Source organism: Phaenicophaeus curvirostris, chromosome 18, assembly GCF_032191515.1.
Source record: "Phaenicophaeus curvirostris isolate KB17595 chromosome 18, BPBGC_Pcur_1.0, whole genome shotgun sequence".
Taxonomy (NCBI): domain Eukaryota; kingdom Metazoa; phylum Chordata; class Aves; order Cuculiformes; family Cuculidae; genus Phaenicophaeus; species Phaenicophaeus curvirostris.
This window is the reverse complement of record NC_091409.1, coordinates 5,374,688-5,387,509: the sequence shown is the minus strand read 5'-3', so window position 1 is coordinate 5,387,509 and position 12,822 is coordinate 5,374,688. Positions and strand designations below refer to the sequence as shown.

The 12,822-nt window shown below is 41.1% G+C and overlaps 1 protein-coding gene across 2 annotated transcripts in view; it reads right to left on the bottom strand.

Moving 5' to 3' along the window:
* Nucleotides 1–12,822, bottom strand: part of CDH4 (cadherin 4) — a 430,462-nt gene that overhangs the window by 272,743 nt on the left and 144,897 nt on the right. Inside the window, exons 1-2 of one of the 2 annotated variants that reach the window (XM_069872040.1) lie at nt 2,457–2,494; nt 1,746–1,844 (exon numbers count right to left, since the gene is read on the bottom strand). The exons of the other annotated variant lie outside the window; for it this stretch is intronic. Coding sequence (XP_069728141.1) covers nt 1,746–1,794 — 49 coding nt within the window. The 5' untranslated portion in view covers nt 1,795–1,844; nt 2,457–2,494. Of the gene's footprint in view, nt 1–1,745; nt 1,845–2,456; nt 2,495–12,822 lie in introns of those variants that run through there. 2 annotated transcript variants of the gene reach the window in all.

The window sequence follows — 12,822 nt, the reverse complement described above, 5'->3', positions numbered from 1 at the left end:
TACAGCTGCCTTGTTCTTTTTTCTTGATGCTTCTTTCTCCCTGCTGGGTGCATAGAACTGGTTTTATAACTGCCAGGCCTTCAGGTCAGAGTCACCACCAGGGACATGTGTGAGAGTAGCACGAACCGAACAGCTTATCAAAAAACAATGCTCCATTTCTCCAGCCCTGTTGTTCTTTCCATTAATGGGATTCTGCTTTATTCACTTTTCTTTGTGTTTAAATCCCCATGGCTCCTCAGGCGGCGACAGCGAAATTAAAAAAACGATTTTGAGAAGTTTGGTTAAACGTACCATCCTGTTACATGACATCTTTTTATAGGTATCATATGGGAAACACCAGCCCCTGAGGGTACCACTCTCCTGGTCCCCACCCTTGGCTCTTTCAGACTACTGGATTTAAAGCAGTACTTGCTCAGAAAAAAAAAAAAAAAAAGGCTTTTCTTCTTAAGTTTATTAATACTGTCACATCAAATCTCAATGCAAAATGATGTGAAATGTCACACGCTAAAAATAATGTGTTGGAAATGGGTCAGTACTGAAATATTTGCACTGTCTACAAATCAGTTTATTATTTCCTCCACTTTTAAGCTCTTTTAACCCAATTCTCAAGAATGCCGACACAACAGGGAGTTAAATTCTGATTAATTTTAAGAGAAATAGAGACAGAACTGATTATTTAGGTCACTGTAGTGAGGTTATTTTGAAGGGATTTCATCATTTTTTGTGTAAAATAATTAAAATGCTTTTGACTTCACCACTCTAGTGCTTATGGTTCCATACAAATTGTGAAGGTGCCCCCTATGTACTCATTGCGGGGAGAAGCATGACCAGAAGGCTATATCAAATAATAGAAGTCGTAAGGGACCTCAGGAGGTCACCTGGCCCAACGTTCCACCCAAACCAGGTTAAAAAGGGGAAAGGGAAAATGGAGGAAGATGGCTTGGAAGTTTTAATATAGAGAAAAGGAGATGGCTATGATGGTTTGAGAGTGACAACTGTTTCAAAGCTTTATCGAGTGACAGAAAGGACACAAAGACAAGGAGGAATGTAGTTCTCACTGCCTTTATCTGGAGAACAGACATATCTAATGAATCAGCTGTGGGGGAATTATCAAACAAGCAGACACATTGCAGGAAGTTTTCCAGCTTAACACAACCACGTCCTTCTGCGATGTGCTAAGAGGCAGTAATGGGAAAGTACCTCTGCTATTACAGACGAGTGCAGTTTACCGAAATAAACACAACCACAGTCAACAATGTCCAAATTGCTGTCATTTTTTTTTAGTAAATAATTAACATGAAGCTGAAGCATTACTCTGGGAAGTAGCTGGCTTGAGTTGTGCTGGGTATTGAATGACGACACCCTCAGTTCTTTACAGCAAGGACAAATGCCCATTCCAAGTTATTTATTCTTTTACATCGCACACACACATCCTTCGAGGAATGGCTCCACTCCACCTGGCACCCAGAAATGCAGTAAACAGTGTCATAACATTTTAGAGTTTAAAGTGCAGGCACAATGTGCCAAATTGAGGTAACAGATGGGGATCCAAACATTGCTAAGTGCTACCTAGCAATGCAACATATGCAGTGCCTGGAAATCGTGACATCATCTAATGAATGAACAAGTCTTGCACCAATATTCAAATTGCATACTTAATCAAGACAGAAACTGGAAACCAGCAAGGAATGAGAGTCCCAAAGATAAGAAAAATAACAGTGCCAGGAAGAAAAAAGACAGCCAACCTGGTATCTCTGAGTGACAGAAGAAGTGTGGATTCTTTGCAGTCCTCATCCTTCCCCCCTTTCTATTTCAACACTTTTTGGCAGGCGGATAGAGACAACCTGTGAGATAGTTTTGTGTTGAGAGTTTTGGAAGGGTAGGGCTTGTAGCCAAGAATTTGAGATAACAATCTAAGAGGACTTGCAGAGCACATTCATCTCCTAGAAGGCAAATACATGCTGTACAACCTGAGGTCATCACTTGACCCTTTTCCTTTAATAGTGAAGTTTGCATCAACTTATGCAGTGTTTTAATTATATTATTTGGGGGAGATTATAATGAAGAGAAGAAAATTAGGTACAGCCAGTTTGAAAATTCCGGTCTTCAGTAAGAAGATGAAAACACTTTTTAGTGATTCAACTTTCATTCTAAACTCATGTAATTTAATCAGATATGTTCACAGCTAGAATTGCTGCATGCTGGAAAACCTTCCTGGCAATATAGAAGCTACCATTTTACCACTCCACAGATAATTTTCTCATTACATTATATACTACAGTTAGAAAAAGCTCAGTTATATTTACAAGCGTAGAGTACAACCAGTGATTGTAAAAATATGCATAATGCATAGCTAGCCTGCCCAAGTAATTAATGTGATTATTCATGCAAAGCAGGTAAGTGCAATGATTGGGTTGCTATGCAAGCTGTGCAAGTGCATGCACAATTCTGCACACCTAATGTTTTAGAAGGTTTGTCCACTCAGGGAGATTCTGAAGTTTTGTTTTGCAACCACAGCCTAGAAAATAAAATAATATTATTTTCTGCGCCACAAACTGACCTAAGCACTAAAGCTATTTTCCCAATAAAATTAAATGTTAAAAGCCTTTAATTAAAGAATATAAATCAGAGTGAATCATTTCAAACCACAGCAGGCTTACAATACAGGATGCATTCGTTGCTGAAAGTCTTCAAGAACAAAGACATAAAAATGCCATTCACACCTCTTAATTGGTACATTTGAGTATTCCTTTTATTGCTCTGCCAACCAACAATGGTACCACTTCCTTTCTGAAAATATTTTCAGATCCTCTAAACTTCAGTCCAAGTGTTCATGGCAACAAATGATGGCCTCTGCTGTCCTGAAGTCCCACCCAGAACAAAGCAATTCCTTGTTCTGAAATGCCTGAAGCATACCTGAAGTTTGAATTTAATTATCTCAAAATCTTATTTCCTTCCATCTCAAGCTCTTCAAAAAGGGTTTTTATTTGTTTATCTATTTATTTTGGGGATAGAAAATATTACTGGTTCTCTTGACTTGGCTCTGTTATTACACACCAAGATTAAACGGCGAAGGAACCTTCATAGATTGAAAGAGAGAAACAGAGCTGCACTTCTGAAGGGCAGAATAGTTCTTATCTCTCACCTTCTCCTCCACCTCTGTGCTCTCAACTGCTGTCATGCTCCCCGTCAGCAGAGTGACGAGTATCCATTTATTGGTGGCATAAGAATGTATTTATGGACTGTGAACACAGAAACCTACAGTAGGGTAAATGCAATCAGATCTAAGATAAACTCAATGCCTGTGTAAATCTGGACTACAATAGAAATTAGCCTGAGAGAGAGAGAGTAGAGGGGGAAAGGGTTCCTGAATTTGAATGCCAAGATTCAGATTCAGCTCAACAATATTTATAAAGCTTTTGTCACCACCGTCTACAAACATTCACGCATTCAGGTTTTGTAACTAACATTGAGGAATAAGACAGCAACAGATTCTAAGCTTGTAAATAACTTCCAACTGTGTATTCAATTCTCAATTTCAGTTTATACTGTGCTGGGTAATTGTGCAACAGTCAAACACAGAAAAGCAAACTAAAGCATGGGATAATACAGCAAATCCAGTACCACTAAATTTGGCAATAATCATAATCCAAAAAGAAAGTAAAACCCCACAATGATGCATCAAAGACTTCTACAAATAATTTCAAATACAGAACCACTTACGGATTTCATGGTCAAATCTTTCGTAAGTATTCCTCAAAGGAAAACATTTAAATTATTTACTCAGCCCTGATCAAGAGAACAGAAAATGAAGTAGATGAAAATAATTAATCAGAAATACTTCATTTAAAGTTGCATTCTAACAGTACAATATTGGTAAATAATAGTAATTAATATCCTCACAACTGTTAAGTATACATAAAAAAGCACGCCAGCAATCCCTCCATCCCTGCAAGCACAATATGGGTTTACATCTGGTCTCAAGAAGCAATGGGCAGATCTCAAACACTCTGGCTGTTCAGTTCATGTGAGTGCCCAGAAGCCCGGGTTCTGATCCAAAGCTTACTCAACCTACCTGAACCTTTTGGGCCCACAAAAAGAAGCTGGCAGCCTAGTCAGAACAAGCATTTGCCTAACATTTCTGGCACTTACTGCTTCCAGTTGGGCTAGAGATACTGCAGGAATAATCCTTCTCTTTTGACATTTCATATTGTTGTGGTGGCAGGAGGCTGGAAGCGTGGAGATGCACAACATGCAGAATGAGAGAGAAAAACATTTAAACAATCTGAGACAGAGTTTGCAGTGAAAGCCTGGTAGCCAGGAGCTGCATTGTGCTCTCTGTCATCTATCCCTGGCAGTACAATCACATAACCAAACATATATGTATATATTTATATTTATATATATATATTAGCCCTTCACAATGGGAAATCTGAGGGCCCTGTCCCTCCAGCATTTGAGGGGTGCACCCCATTGTCCTCAAACTGCACTGCCTGAGCCATTCACTCAGAGAAAACACTTCTGGAGCAGCACTGCAGAGGCTGCACCTAGACCCTCCTTTGCCCAGTGCATCTGGAGCGAGAGTCCTAGCTCCCTAGTCACCCACATCAACTGGGTAGTGAAACGGGGTGTGGATCCTGGCTCTGGGGGAACACCAGGGTTTCTGTGCAAAGCAGAGGATGGAAGGGACCTGCTGCACTCTGGGGTGTCACTGTGCTGTGGAGAGATGTGGTATGATGGGGTTGGGGAAAGCATCATGAACCAGCTGATGGAGGCAGAGGAGGAATGCATCTCAAAGTGAGTCTGGAATTGAACTGATGAAAAGTGCAACTGCCTGTAAGGGGGTAGAGGTGACATTTTTTGTGCAAAGTATCTCTGAAAAATAACAGCTTCTTGGGGAAGAAGTATTTGTGTCAGTATCTCTAACGATGATGACATGGATGCACCACTCACCATTTCCAAAGCACCCGTCTACTGACCGTAAGTTAGATAAAAAGAGCTGCTCCTCAGCTAGCCAGTGATTTCACATTAATGGCAAGATGTTTGCATGGCTTTCAAATAGCATGCAAACAATGAAAGCTATTCCACACCTATGGACTTCCCAGGCAGTGCATAAATGATAAAGCATCCGTTATAATGAACTAGGTGATCCTGGGAGGACTGGGGATATCATCTGAGAAGCCGAAGTAACAGTTATAACTAAATCAATATATGAAAAAAAACCCCAAACACTGAATGATTTGATTGTGCTGGGAGGATGACGGGTTTTACCCTGGAGATGGGAGACAAGATTTTCTGGCTGGGAGAGCTCTGATGCAAGCAGCACGCATGACCAAGCCGGTTGGCTGGGCAGCACGGTCCAGCAGACCACGAGAGCCACTGCGAGCCAAGAACTCGCAAGCGCTAATCCGAGATCTGTCACCATTCACTGCACAGCCTTGGGCGAGTTACTTAACCTCCTTGTGTCTCTGTTTCACCATCTGTAGGACCGGGCTAGCAATAACTTGGCTAGCAGATAGGGGTATTCAGAGGCTTAATTAAGGATAGCTGGAGTGATTAAGTTCCAGCTGCTCAGTTTGTGGCTGCAGAGACTCACTGCCCAGAGTCAAGGTCCAGCACTATGGTGCTTGAGCCAGGCGCAGCGCCCTTGGAGGAGGAGAGGGAAGGAAGAAACTGCTACAACACAACAGTGAAATTGCGGTCAGCATCTTCCAGCCCCAAAAGCCAGACTTGGCATTGCCCTGGGCTGACAAACACCAGAGAAAGCCTGTCACTCCCAGGCTGCTGGAGCTGGGATCAGAGCCAGGTCATGGCTCCAGGAGAAGCCCCAGCAAGAAAAAAGTAGATTTCCCCTTCACATGTGGGAAACTGGAACCAGGTACACCACGCTTTGACTATGTGCTATGAGCGGTGATGGAAACACAAAGGCATAAGAGCCGTGCTCCATCTGCCCTTCTGAAGCACTGCCGACCAGCATCCAAGCACCCCTGGCCATGAGCCCAGGCAAGGTCTGAGCACGGCCTTGGCTCAGGCTGTCTGAGACTCACCAAGGGAGCTGCTTGGTCAATCCCACCCAGGAGCTCAATATTGGATTTGGGCTGCCAGAGAGCACCAGAACTGAAAAACTGAGGGCTCTTGCATAAAACCCTTTGCCAGTTCAAGTTTAGTTGCTGCTCATCACACTCACAAACTCCCTTCAGTACTGAGCTCAGTGCCTGACCTCCCTTGCAGAAGTCTCCCCACTCTTGCTCGTCATATCCCTCCTCATCATTTTGATTCTGACAAATGCACCTCCCTCTTCCCATACATTCCCTCACTTTCCAGGCAGTTTACAGTAAATTTTTAGTGGTCATGAAATATCCAGAAAAACACAGGCCATCTTTTGGCTTTTCTTCTGAGACAGTCCATTTGAAAGAGGTGATCATGCCCTTTTCAGTATTTATAGGAATATTCAGGCTAAAGAAGACCCATATATATACACACACACATATATAAAAATAGGTATTAAGTGCATCTTGGAATAAATATCATGGTACAAGTGATTGCACAAGTTGTGGTGAGACTTTAGAAGGGAAGAAAAACTACTTCACATGCTATCAGTAAGGACTGCATCAACAAAGAATGAAAAGACGATGGCACAGTAAAATGGCACATTCACAAGTCAATCTCTATAAACCCATAAGCTAACTTCATTTCAAAGATCCATGCCTAGAATTAGATGACAGAAAAGAAATTCCTTTATCTAGATATAATTTATTCTTTAAAACTTCATCCCAGTGCTCCAATTCCTTCATCTGTTCTACGACACATTCAGCCTAGGAATATGCATTTTCACATCACCAATATTAAAGTCTATTCCTGCACAGCCTTTACCCACTCGGAAGAAAAAAATCCCAGATGCAGCACACTGAAAAAAAGAAGCTCCTGCATGAAAATCTTTGTCACCTTATTTTTTTTTTTACAAACCCTTTGATGTCCTATTAGCCTGTCAGATATGCTACCTGACAATGCAGAGCAGCGCCAGATCAACCCATGCAGGGCAGCAGAGAGAGAGTCAGGAAGACCAGTCTCATAGGTACAGAAACCCCTGATGTGCTGGTGCACGATCATTTGTGTGTTGGCTGGTATCACCATGACACAGCATTACAGGTGTCACTAGATTGGCATAAACCCTTCCCACATGAGCCCAAATACTGCAGTGCTTACTCTGAACCCAAGCAGGAGCCAGCCAGAGTTTTACCAGAGCAAACACCAGGATAGGATTGCACTATTTGGCTCAGAGCTGCCTCCCCGGCAAATAAAAGAGCTGGACAAGTCAAAAGTAAATCTCTCCTTCACATACAATGATTTCCAATGACCCAACTTCTTTGCATGTTTTCACTGCAGTGAAACTCCCACAATACCTCTCACTCTGAAGAAGTAACTCCAGCCTCAGGTCAGATCCCAATCCAAGCAAAGCAAAAACCCGCACAAAACGTTTTTAAACCTCACATCCTGTAACTGCACTTTCCTATCGAGTGATGCATACCACTGGATTACAGGAGACTATTCCCATTAGGAAGCTAATTCAATACAACAAAAGGTGGCAAAATTGAGCTCAGATTGATCAAGAAGATTTAACTTCAAATTGACAATATTGCTGAGCGGTGAGGCAGGGAGTGCAGGCATAATTTGGTTTCCTGCAGCACCACGCTAAATGACGGCTATCTGTATTCCAATCAGTGGGTGATAGTTTTATTTCCCCCATGAGTTTCTCCAGCTCCTCCCTGACAGAAGAGTGCTGCATCGTTTGGGTTGCATTGAGCAGATAGATGGCTACTGATCAGAGTTTAGTACCAGAGCCTGGGGTCAGCGGGCTGCCAAACGCACTCATCCAAAGGCTCTTTATGCTCATTCCTGGGGCAGTTTGCTGACCACCACAGACAGGTGACTTGCTCGGCAATGTCACTGTGCATGTCCAGACCTCTCCACAGCACAGCCAGAGCTTGCCTGATCTATAACTGATGTCTCTGCGATTTCACTCCCTGGTGCTACAGTATCATTTTTGGCTTTGAGTCACTCAGTATAGACTTTTGAAGGAAACGAAGGGCATGCAGAGGTGGTGGAAGGGAATGATTAAAAACCAGATCATCCGGGCTCGGCAAGAGAGAAGTCCCCAAAATTGTGTTTAAGCCAGCACACATTTTTCAAACCTCAGATCAGCATGACAACAGCCATCTCTTTTCATAGGTTTATTATTGTTCCAGCAAAAAACCCAAAAAAATAAGAGAGTGGCAAGATTAAAATGTCAAAAAGCTGGTGGCCTTGCAGAACACAAGCCGGTATTTCAGGACCAGGTTACTGCGGTGCTAGGTATTTTCTTCTCCTGATATGGATCAGAGATGAGTTTTTGCACTAAACTGACTATCATGGAATTTACATGCATCTTAACCAGAAATGAGCACCATATTTACACATCTGGGCTCTCTGAATGGTGCTCATTTTCAGTAAAACATGAGGACTAAGTCTTTCTAAGCAGTGTCTGTATTGTTTTTAACTTGAGGCGTTCCCAATTTCAGTAGGGCTTTACTGCCACAGGAGGAAGACAGCGATAATGTTACACCGTAAGATCCCAGGCCAAAATCACTTTCTACTGGTAAAGGTGATGAAGGAACGAAGCTGAGTTTTGCTCTAGTACAACAGGTATTTTAAACAGCATTCCTCACATCAGCACATTACAGCCAGAACTATTCTAAGGACAAGAGCCAAGCGTACCGTGCATACCATACAAGTGAACCCCAGGATGCCATGCCCTTCAAACCTGTGTCTATGCAGAGCAGAGGAAGAGAAGAGGCAGCGGGGGGAGGGAAGTGCTGGAAGTAAGTTTCTGAAAGTAACCTGGAAAGTCACTAGGAAAGCGAGAACTACAGCCTCTTGACCCCTGTCTTAGTGTCTTCAAAACCATCTGCACCATAACAGCAAGCAACTTTTTTTCAGTCATCTATTTCAGGGAGTTGGAAAATAAAGAAAAATGTATCAAGTCATTTTACATTTTCGAAGAGGAGAATCTTATTTCCTTCAGTTACAGCAGCCTATAAAGGATGGATACATGTTGCTTAGATACAGTACTACATATATAAAAATAGGTTCCTAACCATTTTCAATTAAGAATTACACAACAGTATTACTTTGGGGACACTTTTAAATCTTGTTTACTCAACTCCATTTTAATCTACTTTCTCATATGTGCTTTAATTTGTATATTCATTTAATTATACACTTCCGTGACACTATTAAGTCAGATCTCAATCCTGCAAACATTTAAATGCATGGTTAACTTAATGTATATAAAGCCTCATTGTGGATTTATGCATGTCAAATTGCAATGATAAGGGTTTCATTGCTTCCCATTTATAGTGATGCTTGCCTCATTCATTCCTGTATTATTATTTGATATTCTTTCATTGATTTATTTTGACATTCTCCACTAAGTAAAAACATATAGGCATGTTCACAAAACCAGTAAAAAAGGTTATACAACATAGACATATAGTAGTGGTTGGCTTGAATGTCAAGTCCATGATTAAACTCACCACTTCCGAGTCCTGAACTAGCAAAATAGAGCATTTGCCGACAGTTTCCCTGATGTCTAGCAACCCCTGTGCAAAATTCTAGTTCCCTGCAAACAAACATCTCTAACTACAGCTAGGATTCCAAATGTTTTCAGGTATTTGGTACCATAGCTTCAAGGAACTGTACAGCAAAATCCACAGCAACCGATCTGCACTACTTTTTTTGAAAAATGCCAATGAACTTTAACAAACAACATGCTGCATAGCACAGGAAGCACACATGTGGTATGAAGTCTTGAGGACAAGCACAATTCCCAAGTACATTCTCAATTCAGGTTTCATGAAAACTTCTTCTTCTTTGTAATCATTGTGATACTGGAAACCTTCCCTATTTACTTTAGGCTTTCACTCCTTTTTGGGTCAGTTATTAAATAACCCTCATCCTCCTCACCACATGGGCAACATCTCCTGCACGCCAGTTCTGCTTCCACCCACTGTTGGTACGGCTGACCCAGACCAGCTGCCACATTATGTGGCAACAGCTAATGCCATATTTTATCCCAATAATTACCCAGAAGCTTGCACTACCTCAACAGCAACAACAAAGAACCAAAACCCCAGCTCTGGACACTGGATTGCCATGCAGTTTAGACTGCCGTAATTCCAAAGGTTCTGCCAGGTTTTCCAAAAAAACAAATACCTGTGCAAGCACAGCATAGGAAGCAACAGCCCTACTATACATGTTCAAATAAAGTGCATGGCACACCTGCCCCCATAGATGACTTTTCCTGTGTTAAACTGATAAAACACTGGAGAAGGCTGGATGGATTTCAGATGGCAGGTCTGCTCACGTCTGTTGTGCAGGAGCTCCTCCCAAGAACCAAGTGTGTGGAAAATTTTGAAGTGATTGAAAATAAAGAAGAGAAATCAAAACCCTTCTTGCACAAATACACTAGGGTAGTTAAAGAAGGGATGTGCACTGAAACCCAGAGAAATGAAAGCTCGATTGTAGTATGCTGAGTGGAGTGTGGCTGTGCTGCTTTCTCAAAGTCAGGAGAACTTTAAAGGAATTATTTCTCTTTGTTTCGTCAGAGAGCCCTAAGCAGTGACTTCTGTTTGTAGGAGAAGCCTCAAACAGCGCCTTTCCATACAAACAGAAAACTTCTTGCAATAACCAGCATCACTAACTGCAAACTGAGTGGACAAAAGCTACTTTTACCAGATTGTGCAGCTTTTCGTAACGTTTCTATGCTGTCTGTTCTTGCTGTGGATTACTCAGCATTGACACAGCAAGCAGCACTGATGGTTCAGTTCCATCACCAGGCTCCTGAGCGAGAACCCAGAAACCTTTCCCAGAACTTTTACTTCTAGTTGGCTGCAGAAATGAAAAATGAATCATTATACCTTTCACCTTCACACTCTGAAGGTAAGTTTTTCAAGCAAAACCACTGCATTATTTGTGTGTTGGGGAAGGGGGGAAGACGGTTCTTTAGTGCAGTTAATAAAAATATAGATTCGGAAACACAAGCTACAGCAAACAGAAAAGTGTATAGTTGTGCAACACCAAACATGAGCCAAAACTGCCAATATATACTACCTGCCAGAATTACTGCTTTGATTATTTTGATTATATTATGGCTTATACCTTGAACTATGTGTCAGTAACCTTTGGAAGTAGAATTTGCTTTTGTTCCCTGTCTCCAAAAGAGATTCCAAAGTGATCAGATTCTACTGATGCAAATGCTTGAGCACATAGTGCATTTTGCACGACTATTTATAAACGTTTTTCTTCTTCCTGAACCACCTTGTAAGCAGGAATTTGTTTGAACAAGTATTCCAAGAAAAATAGAAAATAAGTTAGAAATATGATTGCTTATTAATCCCTTTTCATATGCAATATTCAAAGAGTTCTTCTTTCAAAGGTGTTTTGAGAATGAATTCATTCATTTGTACAGTGCTGCAAAGGTGTAATACTGCTACCTAAGTATTGGTATTATTACGCTATCAGGGTCTAAGCGTACTTGTGGCCCTTCTTGGAAACATTCAGGCTTGCACATCTGAAGGAAGAAAGCAAAAGCAGCTAGAGAAAAGGGAGCTGAAAATCTACGTAGCCTATTTTTTCACCCAAACATTGCTTTTAATGTCTAATCAATCTTTATGGTCTGTTGCTGCAGGGAAGGTGTAATAGAATCAAGTTTTCATACAATTGCAAGTTGTATGAATCTTTCAAAAACAAGATTATAGCATTCTTCATTCCAAATCAATATCGATTATTCCTTAAGTTACATATAAATTGCTTTCAGTCTCAGACATTTCAAGTCACATGAATGTACTTAATAATAAGAAATATCCCTTCTACCCCACCAACAATGCCATCCTGCCTGCTGGGCTAATTTAATGACAAAGATTATTGCCCTCATTTTCTTGTATATTATTTTAAATATACTTTAGCCACCCTATGTATCCTACTTCACTTCTGTTACAGTTGATCTATGCAGAACTTCCCAAGAGTTTTGTGGCACACAACTTGCTGGTGCTGACCGAAATACCTTTGCTTTTAATGCTGGTATTTCCCCACTTCAGGATCGAGCAGATTCTCGAGATGCATTACTCAAACCGTCTCAGCAAGAAACAAAATTCAAATTATTTATACCAAGGAAGGAGTAATGAATCATGCAGGAAACAAGTCGGAGAAGGCTGCCCAATACTCTAAGTGCTGCATGGGCGTTTGGCCAGCTGATTTCTACTAACAGCCCTGGAAATTCACACATGGGTGGAAAACACGAAGATAAGTGAAATCTCTGTTCTGTTTCATCTTTCTGCTGTTTTCTCCCTACTTCCAAAATACACTTAAAATGAATAAATAAGAAACCTCCACAACAGGGAAATTTATGTTCTCAATAGATTGGAGATAAGGCATGGGGCAAAAAACATGAGAAAAACCAAGTCAGTTGGATGAAAACTAGGAATTCAACAGTTTCTGCTTTGGTTGGCTACTCGGCCAGAATAGTGCAGTTCACTGCATCTAATCTGCTATTTCTGCCACGTGGTCAATGCAAGACTCTGTTTGATCATCAGTTATTATAGCTCATTTCTGCAAAAGGAAATAGAAAGTTCTCTTTGTAATTATGTTTTTGTATTATCTTCCATAGTTTAAAACCACAAAATACTCCTTACATTTTATCTCAGCATTTAATGCTTTTTAAGTTTACATTTCAAGATTGACTTCAAGAAACAACGCGAATTACATGTGCTATTTTAGCCCCTAAGG